General features: G+C 38.0%; 1 protein-coding gene across 3 annotated transcripts in view; it reads right to left on the bottom strand.

Annotated features, from left to right (window-relative positions):
• LOC133527588 (titin-like) overlaps positions 1–19601 on the bottom strand; it is a 49386-nt gene that overhangs the window by 17666 nt on the left and 12119 nt on the right. For 2 of the 3 annotated variants that reach the window (XM_061864650.1, XM_061864651.1), the window contains exons 2-13: positions 16180–16291; positions 15765–15880; positions 15624–15688; positions 13822–15234; positions 13137–13200; positions 12774–12863; positions 7937–8067; positions 5084–5159; positions 4922–5008; positions 1952–2001; positions 1743–1831; positions 1193–1376 (exon numbers count right to left, since the gene is read on the bottom strand). In XM_061864650.1, the coding sequence (XP_061720634.1) occupies positions 1193–1376; positions 1743–1831; positions 1952–2001; positions 4922–5008; positions 5084–5159; positions 7937–8067; positions 12774–12863; positions 13137–13200; positions 13822–15234; positions 15624–15688; positions 15765–15880; positions 16180–16291 (2477 nt within the window). The remainder of the gene's footprint in view (positions 1–1192; positions 1377–1742; positions 1832–1951; positions 2002–4921; positions 5009–5083; positions 5160–7936; positions 8068–12773; positions 12864–13136; positions 13201–13821; positions 15235–15623; positions 15689–15764; positions 15881–16179; positions 16292–19601) is intronic. The other variant, XM_061864652.1, reaches the window with a different exon arrangement.

Raw genomic sequence — 19601 nt, 5'->3', positions numbered from 1 at the left:
ATTTGCGTAAATCTTCGTGCGTCATGTCAAAAAAAAAAAAAAAAAAACGAATTATTAGTTAGGAGCATATGTAAACAAAGTACTAGTGCAGGGTGTAAAAAGCATTAGTCGACAATAACCGATGTTTGAGATATAACCATTTTTAATTGATAAATCGCGACTAAAATACATTTTTATAGCAGATTTCTTTCAAAATCAGTGCGACGTAGAACAAAACAACAAATATGTCTGAACTGTGACGTCACTGACGTTTCGATCAATGGCATTGCGTTTCGCTCATTAGCATTTAAATTTTTGTACTTTTGATTTATTATTTTAAGCAATTAAATGATAATTTTATAACGGAAATGCATTTGTAACATGCTATAACGATAACAATCATCCGAATAAAAATTATTTGGTTCAAATTTAAACTTCATGCATGAGGCCAATTCCAACCTTATCATCAGTTTTTAGGGTTCCGTAGTCAACTAGGAACCCTTATAGTTTCGCCATGTCCGTCTGTCTGTCTGTCTGTCTGTCCGAGGCTTTGCTCCGTGGTCGTTAGTGCTAGAAAGCTGAAATTTGGCATGGATATATAAATCAATAAAACCGACAAAGTCGTACAATAAAATCTAAAAATTTAATTTTTTTTAGGGTACCTCCCCTACACGTAAAGTGGGGGTCAACTTTTTTTTTGCTTCAACCCTACAGTGTGGGGTATCGTTGGAAAGGTCTTTCAAAACTAATAGGGGTTTTTGAGAAACATTTTTTGATAAAGTGAATATATTCGGAGATAATCGCTCTGAAAGAAAAAAAAATGTGTCCCCCCCCCCTCTAACTTTTGAACCATAGGTCCAAAAAATATGAAAAAAATCGTGGAAGTAAAGCTTAAGAAAGACATTAAATGAAAACTATAGCGGACATGATCAGTTTAGCTGTTTTTGAGTTATCGCAAAAAGTTTTCCCTTCATAGTAAAAAGACTTACTTTAATAAGGTACTGATTTTGCAAATTTGCCTATTTGTTTAACTCGGGTGAAAGGTACCGTTTCATCCCTTGGTTAACAATTTACTATACTTTAGCTCCAGTTTAGCTTATTGTGACGGAAGAGTAACTACGGAACCCTACACTGAGCGTGGCCCGACATGCTCTTGGCCGGTTATTTAACAATAAAGATAGCCTTTACAAATTTGTGATGAAAATATATTTACCTGTATCCACGGCCATGGGCGCCGCAGTAGGTATAACCGTAGCGGTGATGGGTGTGGTGTTCCCGCTCGACAGCTCCACACAGGTGACCGCGTCAGCTTTCTTCTCCGAATCCTTGTGTAGGATAGACACCACTTGGGCCAGAACTGGGTTTATATGTTGCCAGTGACCCTCTAGCTGTACTTCCTTAAAATTTGCAAATTGCAGTGTGAATAAATAGATCTTAGGCGCCGCGCACGAGCTGAAGTTGTCAGAAATCTAGCGACAAATTGTGCCGCCTTAAACGTAAACTGACCTTAACCCTTTGACCGCTAAATACGCCAAATACGTCACCTGACGCGTGCAGCTACAGTTCAATATCAACCTTCGTGCATTCCGACAAGGTTCACGATGACGCGCCGCCGCGCATGATACGCGTGGCGTTCAAAGCGTCAACAACGTCATAGTATGTAATATAACATTTTAGGATGTAACAAATGGCGATCAAAAGGAAAAAAATATTGACAAGTGTAGCAATAAATATAAACCAGTTGAATTATTTGTTTGACTTACTTGATCATTTTTAGTGAATTTGATTTTTAATGTTTCTTTGCTGGCCGGTTTTTCCATAACCCCGCTATATCGTTGCATTAATTCATTGCCTGAAACAAAATTTGTAGTAATGTAGATATTACTAAAGGTACCATAACTTATGCGCCGTAAGTATACAAACATACGTATACGGCGCATAATGTGTATATATATACGTATTGTAGATGTACCTTGAACACTTTCTTGCCGACTTGGTGGTAGTCTTGGACGATTCTCGGTCCTGAAATGTATATTTCATGTTAATAAAATCTAATCTTTAAAACACAAGGAACAAAGCTTAATATCGGCGAAGGACGATAAGACATTTCATAGAATTAATCCTACTAATGTTATAGATGTAAATGTTTGTAATGTAAGTTTGCTCTATCCAAAAACGGCTAAATAGCGACCAGTTTGGCTTCAGGACAGTATCTCGGCCGCGAGACAAGACTACCCGTCCCAGCGTCCCTCTCTAATTAATACAGTTCGAAAAAGACAGGTAGCGTATCTAGGGCACCAGATAACCAAAAGCAACGCACTTGTAACCTCTCTAGGGTTGCAGATGTTCATGTCATGGGCAGCGGTACCTAAATGTTTACTTTCAGATTTGTTTGCTCGTGTGCCTCCGATATCATAAAAAAAATCGGCCTAGAGTATGTCGGGCCATGCTCAATGTAGGGTTTCGTAGTTACCACACAGAAAAAAAATAGTCCTCCAGCCAAGTAAATACTCTTGTGTCAAGACATTTTGTGTTTCCTATATAAGGAAACAATAAAATTCTTGCGTCAAGATATAAAATATTTCAAAGTTTATTATTTAAGCTAAAAAATTAAATTCTCTATCCGAGCTATAAAAAGTTTTTTTTTAAAAGCTCATTATTCTCACCAAGAGCGTTTACGTTTTGTTTTAAGTATTGTATTTTTTAAATTGAACCTAACTGTCTTAGTGCAATACTTAAGGAACTTGTGCCAAGAAACTTTGTTTCTTGGGATTAGATACTCACAATTGAATTGAGAATTATATTTCTCCATAAAAACAAGAAAAAGCATTGGTTACTCAATGTGAAATATGATATTATTTATATCTAGAGCTGAAATCTCTTAACGCCAAGTTTAGTATGTCTTGAATAAAGAATGAATTTTCTTAAACCAGCATGGTTTTCGTCATTCGTTGAGATCTTTGTAGTTTTCAATAATCCTCTTCATCTTCTTCTTCCTCGCGTTGTCCCGGCATTTTGCCACGGCTCATGGGAGGAGCCTGGGGTCCGCTTGGAAACTAATCCCGAGAATTGGCGTAGGCACTAGTTAAACTAGAGGCTTTATTGGGATTAGCCCGGTTACCTCACGATGTTTTTCTTCTTCACCGAAAAGCGATTGGTGAATATCAAATTTTCGTACAGAAGTTCCGAAAAACTCATCGGTACGAGCCGGGGTTTGAACCCGTGACCTCCGGATTGCAAGTCATACGCTCTTACCGCTAGACCACCAGCGCTTTTGTCCCCTTCATCAAATTTTTTGATACTATTTTATGTAAAAGCCTCAAACCAAAGTTTTGGTACTTTTACTTTTAAATAGCTTTGGCTCTTGACTGTATATTGACAACATCAAACCAAGAATTAATCGCTCTTGCGTAAAAACTTAAGTCTCAAAGCAACATTTTGGTGCTTCTTCTTTGAAATAGCTTTGGCTCTTGACTGTAGGTTGAAAACATCAAACCAAGAATTTATCGCTCTTGTCTAAAAACTTAAAGTCTCAAAGGAAAATTTTGGTGCTTCTTCTTTGAAATAGTTTTGGCTCTTAACTGTAGGTTGAAAACATCAAACCAAGAATTAATGGCTCTTGTATAAAAACTTAAAAGTCTCAAACCAAAGTTTTGGTGCTTCTTTTCTAAAATAGCTTTAGCTCTTGACTGTATATTGAAAACATCAAACCAAGAATTAATCGCTCTAGTCTCAAAGGAAAATTTTGGTGCTTCTTCTTTGGAATTTGGTAATATTTTTGGTTTGAGGTAGAGTTACTCAAGATAAAACCGTTTTTTAAGAGCGTGCTATATCTCTTTCTAAGACTTTTTTTTCTTGCGGCGAATAATTAATATCTTAACTCAAATCACTACCATTCGCTTTAAAAATGTGTAAAGATAAAACTAAATATTTTTTATTCTCCTTTAAAAAATTATGTTGTTTTTAACTCAAGACATATTTATTGGACTAAGCAATTTATTATTTTATTCAAGCAACCGTGCGCAAGAGAGTTTTGCGTTTTGAATTAAGATATCTTTTTTATCTGTGCATTCTGAACTGAACTGAACAGGCCAAACGAGTGCTATTAATTAGTAAGTATCATGTACATAACAAGCGTAAGGTAGTACTTTCGCAGCGCTTTGTACGTCTTTTTACTAAGAGAAGATTTTTGCAATAACTTAAGAACAGCTGGATCGATCATGTTCGCTATAGTTTTTATTGAAAGTATTTACTAAGCTTATGTTTCACTTTTTTTTCATATTTTTTAGACTCGTGGTTCAAAAGATAGAAGGGGGGGGGGGGGGCACCTATTTGTTTTCTTTCGAAGTGTTTATTTCCTAAAATATTAACTTTATCAGAAAAAAATGTTGTAAGGGACCTGCATTCGTTTTAAAAGACCTATCCAACGTGGGGTACCACACAATTGGTATACAAAAAAATATTATTTTGTATGGGCGTTGCCGCCATGCGTGATGTATGTATCCATGCCAAATTGCAGCTTTCTAGCAGTAACGATGACGGAGCAAAACCGAGGACGGACGGGCAGACGAACATGGCGAACCTATAAAGATTTCTAGGTACGTAACCGTAAAAAGATACTATCGCGGCGCTCCTGTGCTTAAGTGGTTTTGATATAATTTGGTGTAGAGTTTATAACCTGGACTTACCGAGAGAGAAAAAAAGGGGTGAACGAGAGCGTGGAACTTTACATGAGAGTAACAAGTGGACGACGTCACAGGCAATTGCTAGTATTGTTATTGGCTATGTGCGAAGTTTGTGTTGAGGAAAATACAAGCGTCGCCAACGCACGACGTTTTGAAATTCTTTGGCAGCTGCCAACTGTCATATAAACAATATGTAACACACCCACCAGGGCGGCGACAGTCGTGCACGGAGCGAATAATTAAAACATAATACTTACAAGGGTGAAGTGACAGAAGATACAGAGATTGAACTGTCCTTTTCTTCTTTATCTAGCACACCGTTTGACTTAGAATGTCCCAGCTTTCTGTAAATAAAAAAGTTCAATAAATATGACTATCATAAGATATTAAAAACCGATAGGCGATAGGATAATCCTTACTTTTTTAATTCGTCTGTTCGTTTTCGTTCTTCAATATATTTGGATTTCCAATAAGAGTCATCTTCTTCGGGATCACCTACGGAGAAAATGATTACCATTTAGTCAAGTCAATTTGTATTTGTCTATGGAGCAAACTTAATATCAAGTATGCAAGGCATATGCTCGTGTTCCTGTTTTCTTCTATTGAGGTGTGCAATGAAGAGTATTTGTATTGAATTGTACTATAATATATAATTGTCCCTATATTATATTCCGAGCTAGTCATTTCTATTGTTATTGTTAAGGGGGTCCCTAACGCCAATGACCTTCGATCTGAATCCCTTACTTTTCTAATGTTTTTTGTAGCTTATCATATTAAAAGCACCGACTGTAAGCAATATAGTATACCATATTTAAAGCCTGACAACAGTTTATTTAACCCTGAGATAGTGTCACTGCAAACAGCTTACGTAAGACATTGCTTACAGAGAATTCGGTTCTTTCAATTTACCTATTCGTCAAAATCTGATTCGAAATAAAATAATAATAATAATTCAGCCTATACACGTCCCACTGCTGGGCACAGGCCATGTGATGTGTGTGATGTGAGGCTGCTATGTGATTCGAAATATTCAATATTTATATATTATTCGTTTTCTGACTCTGACGGAGTCTGATTTTCATCAGATGTTGTGTCGCTTTCAGGACCACCAACCTCGATTATAAAATGTTCAGTCTCCAATTTGATTATAGGACCTTTATTTCTATAATCGTCTTCAATTTTTATTCTTCGAATCATGGTAATCTGCTTTTTTTCTTTATCATTATATACCAGAAGTGCATTAAGAACAAATCCTGACGGTCCGCCGGGATGAACAATAATATGTCGTTTCCCTGTTGAAAAAGCTTTCGATACTCCAAGTTCATTTTCGGTCTGCCAACATTTGGCATGGTTCAGAGAAGTATGAATTTAGGTCTCGTCCAAATAAACTATAGGCATATTTTTATCCCTTACTTCTTTTATTTGATCCAAATAACTTTCACGCCAAACCACAATATCGGAACGCTCCATCAATATTGACCGTTGGTTTCTGCATTTTTTTTAGATTTGAATCCCATACTGCGCATCAGTTTTCGTAAGTACTCTCTGCTGCCTGTAAATCCAATGTCTTTTTTCAAAGCAGTGAGCAGAGTTTTGATACTCGGTACTTGTTTTCGCACGGTATAAAATTCATGAATTTTATGCCTTATGGCACATTTATCGAAGTCGTCTATTTGAATTCTCTTGTTGTGTGGGGCTTTGTTTTGTACAGGTGGCAAAGTCAAGAACGTCTCATTATTTTTTAAAATATTTTTTATCGCCGGTCTACATAAACCTTAAATAAAATATTAAAGTTTAAACCAAACAACTAACCAGTTAAATACAACCGCTCTATAAAATGTCAATACCGGTCGTGTCAACAGCCAACGTTAAAACATTGTTTATTGGAATGCTATGTAATCCGTCGTCTTTTTTAAGTTGTAAGTATTTGATTGCATTCACTACCATTTTTTTCGTATCTTTGGATTTTTTTTGTCATTTTTGTAATATTTGTTTACATCGGTGACATTCGATGACATCCAACGTCCGTTGTCAAAGAGTACTTGTTGCCAGTAAAATAAATTAGTACCATTGAAAATCCGCAGAATGGCGAGGGTCAAATAAACCGTTGTCAGGATTTACTTCAAAGTACACTGTCTTCGAAATATTTGGCATCAAAGTTGAACGATTTTAGGCCAAAAACTGGTTTACTGGCCATAACTTTTGTGTTAATTAGTTTAAAATTAAAATCTATGACCAGTTTTTAGAGACGTGAAAGACGAACCCAAATGTGTAGATTTCGTACATGTAAAATCCTTCACAGTAATCTAGTAAAGAAAAAAGCGGCCAAGTGCGAGTCGGACTCGCGCATGAAGGGTTCCGTACCATTAATGACGTATTAAAAAAAAATCTACTTACTAGATCTCGTTCAACATTTTACCACTTTGGACACACATTTTACCACTTTGGAAGTGTCTCTCGCGCAAACTATTCAGTTTAGAAAAAAATGATATTAGAAACCTCAATATCATTTTTAAAGCCCTATCCATAGATACCCCACACGTATGGGTTTGATGAAAAAAGATTTTTTGAGTTTCAGTTCTAAGTATGGAGAACCCCCAAAATGTATTGTTTTTTTTTCTATTTTTGTGTAAAAATCCTAATGCGAATCATAGAATACATCTACTTACCAAGTTTGAACAGTATAGCCCTTATAGTTTCGGAAAAAAGTGGCAGTGACATAATCGGACAGACAGACGGACATGACGAATCTATAAGGGTTCCGTTTTTTGCCATTTGGCTACGGAACCCTAAAAAGTGTTTTTTTAGACAATGTTTACAAAATATGTAAAAAATAAGTGTTCATTTCTTTCAAAATCCGGCAGACCTGAATGGAGATAAAAGATTGAACAACCGATAGCCGTTTGTCTTATAATTCTATCTATAGTGAAAATGTAGGAGTAACGACTCAAAACTAGTAAATAATCAATGAAAACCGCGGGGAGCCCCTTAATTACACAGAAAATTGAATCGAAAACTTGACATATTGTACTTTTCTTAATAAGAATAATAGAATTACTATCAAATTATATCTAAATTGTCCTCACGTGCCCTCAATGTGCAAGGGAGTTCACCTCGAATATCGGCTACGTCAGCCATCTTTGGGCGCATGAGCGTCAAGCTAACTAGGAGCCTAAGTGGTCGCCATGGTCGAAATCGGCCGGAAGGGTGCTAATATTTTCTCCAATATGTAAATCTATAATTTCAATGAACACAGTGGTATTTCAACTTACTCTCAGGCAGGAAAGTGACATAGTTCTTGACAAGTTTGCCATCTTTGACCAACGGATACACCTTCTTTCCCAGCATGACGAACAAGCCACCTTCCTCCTCGAGCGACATTATTCGGGCTGCCCGCGGTTTCCTGCAAAATAGGTAACGTTAGGGTTTACAATTGGCAAGGTGCACCCGTCGTGTACCTAGCGCAGAGTAGTTTTACGAATGTTGACAACACAGTCAACACACACGTCAATTATTTAAGAGAAGAACAGAAGCAAAGAAAAGCTCCATTGTAAGTCTCAAACTTCAAGTGCGTGTATGTAGTGTACGAGTTGATGATTTACAGCGGGCATGGCACTATGACTGAAATAAAGTTTTGATTATGGGATTGTAAATAATGTTATTAACGTCCAAAATTATAAATAATTTTCTATAATTACTTATAGTTGTCATTTTTTCTGAATTATTTTTCTCACTGCACTCACATTCGAGAATTTCTGTTTTGCCCTATGGTTGACTGGTAGACTGCCTTAAGGCATTAAGCCCGCCATTTGTACTTATTTTTATTGTGCAATAAAGATTAAATAATAATAATAATAACTCAAGTAATATAAATAATAATAAGTCAGCGTCAGACGTGTTTTTACAAATTTTTCCTGTTATTTTTGATAAAATATGTAATTTATTGGCTTTTTACACCTACTTTATACAAATTTTGTGGAAAACTTACCTTCACTTTAATGCGCAACCTTGCAAAGGGATAGTGATCGCAATACCGCACTAATGCAAAGAATTTGCCAACGTACACGACTATGACAGGAAAGATATTTTTTTTTAACAACAAGTAAAACGTGTTAAAAAGCGCCTACGAATAGATTTAACGAACGCCCACCACCTTCGTCTCCTCGCAATTGTTGTTGGGCGATGAATTCGCCACCGCGCCCGACACCAGCGAGCCGAGCGACGAGTGCGGGCCGCCGCCGACCACCGCTGCCGGCACGCTTGGGGCCTGCGGGACATCCTGCCCCGCCCACGGCTCCCGCTGCCGGTGGTGTAGTGCGTCGCATGCGATGGTCTCAATCCATGAATGAGAACGTCATGCGCGCCTACTGTGGGGCAACAGAGGGGGGAACGCAGCTATCCGCGTATCGCTCAAGAATACTGCCTCTGTTTCAGATTCTTGAACCTGCCATCACCGTATCGGAGCAACGATTATCGGATCAGGTGCGCCGCGGGTTGATTTGAGTACCGACGAGGGGGACTTTGCGAGTCAGAGCGTGAGTACATCTGCCAATGAGCAATTGAGGAGGACTTTGGAAGAGGTGATTACGCAGTATCGTACTACAACCAACTCAAGGCCACGATTACCACGTCTGCCTATGAATAGACGCAATTTAGCGCTAGTGGGAGCCCTAAACGCTTTACTAGAGCCACATTTACGGACTAGTAAAGATTTAGATAATACGCACTTGATCATGTACTGCGGAGTCATTGCGGCGTGCCGTGTTGCTCGAGTCAAGTTCCCGGACGCTGAACGTGCACCTAGGACCGCCGGAGGTATCCCTGCATGGCAAGCACGGATCGAGCGACGTATCAGCTCGTCTAGGACTCTCATTGCGAAGCTGACCTGCTTCCGGGGGGGGCAACAATCGCCCCCGAGTAATGCGCTTTGTGTGTCACGGAGCGCATCGACTTTCTGAAGCAAAAAGTCTATGCATGGGCTAACCGTATTCGTCGCCACAGAAAGCGTGTAGACCGATTCCAGCAGAATCGTCTTTTTCAAAGTGAGCAAAGAAAGGTATACCGAAGGTGGGAGGAAGCCGACCCTCGTGTGTCCGACGTGCGGCTGCCGGAGGCTACTGCCATGACTGATTTCTGGAGTAGCATCTGGTCGGTGCCCTTTGAACACACGGAGGGCGAGTGGATAAGCGTTGTAGAGCCGGCCCAGAACTGGAAAAGTCCTGGACCAGAGGGATTGCACAACTTCTGGCTAAAATGGTTTCAATGCTCGCATTCACGATTGGCAATGCAGTTCCAACAAGCCCTCGAGCTTGGTTCTCTCCCACCTTCGCAAACAACTGGTGTAACCTTCCTGCTCTACAAGTCCGGTAGTACCACGGAAGCGAAGAACTACAGACCCATCACGTGCTTGCCTACACTATACAAGCTCCTTACATCCATTTTGAAAGCAAAAATGAACGCGCATATTGTCGCTAATAACATTTCGGCCACCGCTCGAAACGGATGTAGGGTTGGGTCCCGTGGTACTAAAGAGCTCCTCCTCATAGACATGACCATTTGCCAAAAAATCCTACAGAACAGGGGGGCCTTCTCAGCCGCTTGTATTAATTACAAGAAGGCCTATAATTCGGTGCCTCACTCATGGCTGGGAACCTTTCTAAGCGAGTGTATGAGGCAGTGGACCTCAGTCCTTCGTCAATCAGGAGGCGGAGATGACCGCCCTGGCCCGCAGGATTTTATAAGGATTGAGCGAAGAATATTCCAGGGTGATAGTTTTGAGTCCCCTGTGGTGCTGCTTACTAAGGCATATCATTTCCGGTTGTTCTCGTCTTGCTAACGGCGAGTACTTGCACAGACATAATCTCGTAGCCAGGATTTTTCACCAGCAACTTGCTCTGCTATACGGCCTTGTGGATCGCGAAGTACCGTACTACAAGTATTCACATGCGCCAGTTCTCGAAAATGGTCGTGCTACGCTCTATTGGGATCGATCTATTATCACTGACAGAACTATTGTAGCCAATAAGCCTGACATTGTGATAATAGATCGATCGCAACGCCGGGCCGTGCTCGTCGACATCACCATCCCCCATGATGAGAATGTCGGGAAAGCCGAGAAGGACAAGTCCATTAAGTACCTAGACTTGGCTCACGAGATAACCGCCATGTGGGATGTTGATTCGACGATCATTGTCCCGATAGTCGTTTCAGCGAACGGTCTCATAGCGAAGAGTCTCGACCTTGAGAGACTCGCTAGGTGGTTGGATCAAGGGTTAGATGCAGAAGGCGGTAATCTTGGACACGGCGCGGATAATCCGGCGGTTCCTCCCTCTGCAGCCCTGACCACCGGCAGCTTGGGCCCTGCCCTGCTGCTGGCGGCACCCTAGGTTAGGTTTTTATAATGTGTTTATATGTATTTTTAACCGACTTCAAGATTTCAAAACAGGAGGTTATCAATTCAGTGTTTTTTTTTTTTTTAATGTTTGTTACTCCATAACTCCGTCATTGCTGAACCGATTTTGAAAATTATTTTTTTGTTTGAATGTATATATATATATATACAGATTGGTCCCGTTTTTGTCAAAACTCAGTTCTGATGATGGGACCCATGAGGAATCGAGGGAACTCTTCAAATGTGAAAGGCATACATATAGTGATTTTTGTATTTTCTGTAACAAATCAAGCATTTACATTTAAAAAAGTGACATTTGATGAAGTGGAACTGCTGATGATGATCAGAATGGAACTCTTCAACGACGCATAGTACACGTTTGGTCATTTCTCCTCTTAGGGCTCTTAGCTGTGTTTATTAAGTAAATTAATTTTTCAAAAAAAAAATTGTCAGGTTCCAGTTCTGACGATGGGGTCCATGAGGAATCGAGGGAACTTTTCAAATATGAAAGGCATACATATAGTGATTTTTGTATTTTCTTTGACAAATCAAGCATTTACATTTAAAAAAGTGACATTTGATGAAGTGGAACTGCTGATGATGATCAGAACGGAACTCTTCAACTACGCATAGTACACGTTTGGCGATTTCTCCTCTTCTCTGTGTTTGTTAAGTAAATTAGATTTTCAAGACAAATTTTTGTCAGGTTCGAGTCCTGACGATGGGGTCCATGAGGAATCGAGTGAACTCTTCAAATATGAAAGGCATACATATAGTGATTAGTATTTTCATTAACAAATCAAGTATTTAAATTTGTAGAAGTGACATTTGATGAAGTGGAATTGCAATTGATGAACAGAACCGAACTCTTCAATGATGCATAGTTCAAGTTTGGCAATTTGTTCTCTTTGCCAAGCAGTTAGGTTTTCAAGGCACATTTTTATATTTCTATCCTATTTAGTTTTTTAATAATTATCTGGTGCTTTATTTCATGCATGGTTTGAAATAATTTATCTTAAATACAGTCGAATACCCTATTCCGGGTAGGTATCTTACCAGTCAACCATCGGGCAAATCAATGTGTCAGGGTGGGTGCAGTGGCAAAAAAAAACATGTTACCTCCTTTTCTACATAATTAGGCGTAGGACGCTGTCTTTTTAATTTCATTGTATGAAATCTCAAATCAACAATAATCAATAATCGTTCTTTCACCGGTCTCCCTCAATTAAGTCGGTTTTTTTTCTTAAAAATTATGTATAACTTTTTGTATTTTACTTTTATATCCATATTATAAAATCCTAGCCTAAGATGAAAGAAAAATAAAGAGAATAATAATTAAGAACGTTATGTGATTACAATCTATATGTCGTTCCATAGCTAAAGGTACCCTATGGTGGTTGGCCCTTACGTCGCGTAGCACAGCATTATTATTGGAGCGTCGTTAATAGCAGCGTAAGTACCCACCGCTATAACGTCAAATATACATCATTTGTCAACGTGAAAATATGTCAGGATTGATGTTCTTTTTCGAACCGCTTTCTGTAAATCATCCAGATTACTTGTAAATCCAGAATGTTGGTTATATTTAAATCCGTTTTCTGAAGTGTTTATCTAATTCTTTTACAGTTAACTATCATTAAGTAGGTACATTGTTTCAGTAACTGTTTTCCATAGAGTCAATATAAAATTTTACAAATATGTTTGAGTGTATTACTTACAGATATTTCCTAGCATATCTGTTCCTCCTGCCGTGCGGAGGTGACACGTACTCGCTGTCGCTAGTTGAAGTCCAGTCGCTGGAGTCCGATCTATAAACAAGAAAATATAATGATGATTGTGTTTACCAAGCTATACCTATGTAACTATAGGTGATAAATCGTAATATGAAGTCGTTGTCGTTAAGGAGAATTGCAATAAGTCAAGGTATGAAATAATGATACAGACAACGTGGCGAAAATATCTACACACTACCTTAATCCACGAGCAATAAGGTCGTGTCTACATATTTTATCCGCGTCGATATTTAATACTTGACTTAAAGGAAAATTGAACTTAAGTTGAATGAGTAAATTAAAACTCACTGCATTTTACGGTGGGAGATAGTTCTCTTGCGACCATTCAATCTTCTGCTTTTGGGAGCAGCACCTGAAAAATAATCTATTGTTCATAACAACAACACTTTGTTAGGTTTGTATTAGCTATGAGGGAGAGTAAGCAATAATATTTTAAAGTTAATGTATTAAGGCATGGAAGTTAAGTGAATCGTTACACCATACCGCAAGCATATCCGGGGTTTTAGATCGGGGAATGATTCCGTGTATTTATAACTTCGCATATCGTAAAATATTTACCAAACTATGGATTCAAAATAGGTAGTAAGCTCCCAATGTGCTTAAGAATTTTAAAGTAAAGTAGTAAGTAAGTTTTAGTTTGTTTTTACAGTACTATTTTTTGGCTAAAACATTCCCAAACCCAAAACTCGGACTATGATCATAAGTAATGAATTGAAATCTGGGATTTATACTGTTATATCTGTAACATTATTGGTATAATCAGATTCAACCATATAATAAATAATTTCCACAACACGCATCCAATTTGAGTTTCCCTTTTTTTGGAGTGATTTTAACAGTAAATAATACATATTAGCACAAATTCCAGGAAGTATCTTCAGCACATATTGCTCTCATAAAATGTATGTCACTACAATATATACACAAATATCTGAAATAACCATACACCTCTCGACTTTATCTTACGACTTACCATTAGAAAATCCAAAAACGCTAGCTAAATTTTTATCCTTCTGAATTTTGAGAGATGAACGGGCAAGAGGGTTTTGGTGGATATCAGAGTCATCAACACTTTCAGAGGTGGTACGAGAGTTTAGAAGAATAACACCATCTGGTGTTTGTTTCTTGGTGTTTGCTTTATCATTGTTTTGATCATCATTTACGTTAGTGCCATCACTCCTTGCATCTTTTTTTGATTCTGCAGTATTTTGCGCTTGTGTTTTTCGCTGGTAATTTTGCTGGTCATTCGGGTTTTCTTTATTATTTGAATCTGAATCACTGTATTTTGTTTTAGTCAACTGGTCATATAAACTGACACTTTTCAAGCAAGGATTATCAACCTGTGATTCTTTATTATTATTGCCTATGCTACTGTCTGAATGTATTTCATGAACTTTGTCATCTTTTAAATGAGGCTTTTTAGGAGATTTCGAACCTTCAGCAGCATGTTTTTCTTTTGTATTATCCTTGTTATTTGCCTTGTCTTCATTACAATCGATAGTGATTAGTCCATCACAGCCTTTCTGTTCTGGCTCTTGATCTGACATTAAATTGGTATTTGAATTTAATTGTTTATCAATTTTATCATCAACCTGGTTTTCCTTTTGCTTAATTCCTTGTTCACTTTTGTCTTGTGATGAAGGTGTAGGCAACGAAACTTCAAGTGTAGTATGATTTTTAATAGCTTCTTGATTATTAGGAAGTAAACTGTCAGTCATTGGAATGGACTGATTAGAACTGGCTTCCTTATCTTGGCTTTCAATGTTTCTGCTTAGCTCCTTATCTATGTCTTGTGCAAGAGCTTCATCAACTAACACCATAACATCCTCCAATTGAGAAAATGCTGTGTCATTAGGAACTACTACTGGTTCTTCAGTATTATTTTTATTTTGATTTATATTTTCTGCTTGTTTTTCATTAATCTTTTCTCCAGCTGTAGTGATTTTGGCTGTGTTTTGTGTTTTATTTGGTTTCAGAATGCTCTGGGATGAAGTAGGATTTTCTGGGGTATCTGATACATCATCCTGAGCTACATAATTTTCATCTATTTGCATGGGTGGTTCAGCGTCAGAACAATCTTCATCTGTTGCAAAATCATCCAAAACCTCTTGCAGCATAGGTGTCAAAGGTTCCGTATATTCTATGAAATCCCGGACAGACTTTAACGCTGGTTTTGATTTGTTTGCTGTATCTTCATTTTGTTCTTCATTGGCACTTTCGAGATCACTTTGCATGTCCTCAGCAGTTTGGTAACATGTATCAAGTATAAGGGTCTCAGTGGATGCTCTGTTGTGTACTACTTTTGAACATTGGGTATCCTCACCTGTAGCATTTTCTTCTGTATTTTTTATGCTAGTAGTTGGCTGGTCATTTTCATCATTTGTACCTGGAAAATATTATGAACCAATGTCATCCAATCGTTGAAAAACATAGAAAATTACAAATTGTTTCAAAATAAGTTAAAAATCTTCCTTACTGATAAGTGCTTTTATAATGTAAAAGGCTACTTCGATGAAAAATTTGATTAGTAATGCTCGTATTCTTAATAATATGTAATGTTAAATAATTTAAAATGTATTATTTCTTAGTTTTAAGTTAACATTAGTTTATATGTTGCTGTGTCCTTACAGGACGTCACTAAAACTAACCACATAATATGTACCACCTTTATAACTGGTTTGTGATATGCAATAAACAATTAATTAATTCATTCATTCATTCATTCCAATATTTTTACAATTTATTAGCAATACTTAATACAAAATATTTCTCTACCATTGCTTTTAGAAGTGCTCACAGGTTGAAATTCCAGTCTTTTATCTTTTTGTGTAAGATTCAGCCTGTAATTGAAAAAAAACTTTTACGATGTCATATACGTAAATAAAACAAATAGAACTGGATGAAAGTATCAAGTACCCTCGCTTGAAGCTTAATATCTGATCAGGGTCTAGCCTGTAATATGGATTAGTAATATCGGGTAGGATTCTTTTTAAAAACGTCTCTTTCAGGCTCTGCCAGGTTCTTTGTGTTAACTGAAACAAGATGGTAATGAATAATAATTACATATTTTAAGTATGAAATTCACCAAATATAGCATTATCTACAACAAATACTTACCAACATAAATTATAAAAATATAAGCATTCGCATTGCAAATATTTACCATAATTTTTTTATTTTTTATTATTTACCATCAGGCAGGCCGTATGTTTGTTTGCCACTGAAGTAATATAACATTCTTGCAGCGGGACTGTTCTATTTGAAATTTCATTAACTGAGATAAAGGAAATATCCAACAACTTTAAAAAGCATTTTCAGTAAGTAAACTCACTTTAGAATTGGCAAAATCCATCCACATCTTTCGGCCCTTTGTTTCACTGTACAAGTGGTTTACTGTTAGGTAATCCACTATTGATTTCATTTCACGCAATGAATAAGATTTCCTGAAATTGTTAATATCAATAAGTTAAGAAATCATTGGTTTCTGTCATTATTAAACATCGGTATCAACATTCAATGTTCAAAGTATAGTATGGTTTGCAGAACAACAAATATAAACAAATTTATCTATTATATTTTTTTTTGTTTTTTTTTTTTTAAGGTTTTATAGTGTCGATTGAAGACACAGGGCCCTCACTAATGATACGGGCGACCCTGTGTCCGCGGTGACATTTGCGAAGGGTTTTCATGATTTATGCGATGCCAGGTCCGGCATCACCATCAGACAAAACAATGGTGATGCTCAGTTTTTAGACCCGGCGTTGTTTTTGTGTTTGAGCTTTAATGGACCCATGGTCCCCGCATTGAGTACGGGCGGCCATGGGCCCTGGTTGAGATATGTTGAGTTGGTTGGAAATAGAAATATTTATTGTTATTTGTTGGATTGTTAAAAGTAGGTTTGATTGAAAATTTGTTTTAGGGTTGTTATGATTGGTTTGTTTGGTTTTTTTAGTTGGTTATACGAAATGGGACCGCAGTAGGTGTTGATAAAAATTCTCGACGGACGCTGCTGCCCATCCGTCGGTGTTCCCTTAGTCGGCTTTTACGACACCCACGGGACGAGATGGGGTGGTGCTATTCTAAACGCCGGCACCACACGGCGGTATCTATTATATTATAACGAGCCCATTGTGTCCCACTGCTGGGCAAAGGCCTCCCCCCTCTTCTTCCACTCATCCCGGTTTTGAGCTACGACCGCGGCCAGTCCCTCAAAAAGGAATCTATGTTATCCCGCCATCGCCGACGAGGTCTGCCAGATCCCCGGTTTGACTCGAAATATATCTAGTATTTTGTTTTTTTCTGGTAGATTATAAATTATAATATTCTCTGGAACAAATTGCTCGAAAGTCTCGAAACACAGGTACCTAAACCTATCGTCGGGCTGTTGAGATACTGATACGAGAACCAAACTAACTGCGTTAGGTGGGGCGACGCGACGTCTAGTGATTATAGACTAGACTGCGGTGTACGTCAGGGTGGCTTGACTTCTCCGGACCTCTTCTTTCTCTATGTGAATGAACTGATAGTCGAGCTTAGCAGCGCCAGGATCAGCTGTCATATCGGGAATGTTTGTGTAAATAATCTCAGCTATGCGGATGACATGGTGCTGCTGAGTCCGTCTATCAGTGGTCTTCAGACGTTACTCTCGATTTGTGAGAGGTATGCGACGGCCCATGGCCTAAAGTATAACGTTCAGAAAACAGAGATGATGGTATTTAGGGCAGGCAGAGGTCCGGACAGGATACCGAAGTTGGTTCTAAATGGCTCGCCAGTGCGTGTTGTAAATAGGTTTAAATACCTTGGTCACATTTTGTGTAGTGATTTAAAAGATGACCATGATATGGAAAGGGAAAGACGAGCCCTATCGATTAGGTGTAACATGCTCGCGCGCAAATTCGCAAGGTGTGCAAACAGTGTCAAAGTGACTCTATTTCGTGCATTTTGTCAGTGTTTGTATACCTGCCAGCTCTGGGTGAACTTTAGTAGGAAAGCATTTTCAACTTTGCGAGTTCAATATAATGACGATTTTCGCATCCTACTGAGGTTACCCAGATGTTGCAGCGCGTCGGGCATGTTCGCTGAGGCAGGGGTGCCCGACTTCTTCGCCATCATCAGAAGTCGGATCGCAGGTTTTTGGGAGAGATTAAGAACTTCAGACAATCGCATACTTAAGACCATCTCCGAGAACCTAAATAGCCCTGGTTACTGGTCATCCGTTCATCAGAACGAGAACAAAAAGTAGGTGGACACGTGTTATGATATAAAATATATATATAATGCCATTATATTATATTGCAATAATAATGTAAATAAATTGAGACTAGTCATACCTATCGACTGAAACAACTATTAGTATAAGTTTAATTATATTGTATTTTAGTTCTTATTTTTACCTTATTCTATTATTATGGACTTTTGTCTGAATTAAAGTGATTTTTTTTATTTATTTATTTAAAGAGTTGTATCTAATGTTAATGCGCAGGGACTATTTATTTAGAGTATAGAAATCGCAGCCTAAGAGTATGAGTAAACGATTAGAATATACTAAATTTAGAAATAAGGTAAATAAATAAGTTAATGAGGCAAAAAATAAATATAGACAATCGGAAGTATTAAAATGTAATGGGGATTTTAGAAAAATATGGGCAAATATTAATTCATGGCTGGGTAGAAGTAAAACTAGCGTAGATCAGATTATATTAAGATATTTAGGAAAAACAGAAACTATAAGTCAGATATGTACGAACTTCACGAACACGTTCACGCAAGAAATAAGGGAAATCAAACATGTTTGTAATACACAATTTTTAGATAGAAATAGTTATGTGAAACCGTGTGACGTAAGCTTTAGGTACAGACCAGTGAGCGCAGCAGATGTACAAAAAGTCATAAATGTATTGTCAAGTGAAAAATCACCGGGGTTAGATGGTATACGGGTAAAAGACCTTAAATATTTGAGCAACTGGGTATGTCCTATTATAGCTAAATTAATTAATGCCTGCCTCAGACGTAGTGCTTATCCTGACTTGTTAAAAAATGCAATTATTCGGTCAATATATAAGTCTGGAAACCATCTTGAATACGGAAATTGTAGGCCTATCGCGATTCTGTCTGTCGTAGATAAAATTATCGAAAAAGTAGTCGTCGGTCAAATTTGCGAATTTTTAGAGCGTCATAATCATAACATACTCGCAGACTCGCAACATACTTTTCGTAAAGGGCGCAGCACTGTCTCGGCTCTAACGGGGTTTGCGGACTATGTCAATGACTGTTTGGACTCGGGTACGCAGCTTATAGCACTGTTCATAGACTATAAAAAAGCCTTCGATACTTTAGATCATGATATTTTATTAAGAGCAATGGTTGAATGCGGAATCCGTGGTCCCACGAATAAGTGGTTTAGAAATTTCTTGACTGGTAGGAAAATACGCACGAGCATCGCGGGGGAAACGGGGCAAGATGCCGAGGTGGAGCTCGGAGTACCGACCGGATATGTGATGCATGTCAACAGAGTAGCGAACGTCGTAAAATCGTGCCGGGTGTTCATGTACGCAGATGACATGTGTCTAGTTTATGCTGCGAAAGATATAACGGAGGTGCAAGCTTGCATACAAGAGGACTTTGAAAGTATCACAAAGTGGGAACATGATAACGGAATTATCCTGAACTTCAATAAAACCAAATGCATGCATGTTCACTCGCCATATAACCAGGATGCTAAAAAAGTAACACAGGAATATTAGGATATAATAG

This window comes from Cydia pomonella, chromosome 18, assembly GCF_033807575.1.
Source record: "Cydia pomonella isolate Wapato2018A chromosome 18, ilCydPomo1, whole genome shotgun sequence".
Taxonomy (NCBI): Eukaryota; Metazoa; Arthropoda; class Insecta; order Lepidoptera; family Tortricidae; genus Cydia; species Cydia pomonella.
This window is presented reverse-complemented; position numbering and strand designations above follow the sequence as displayed.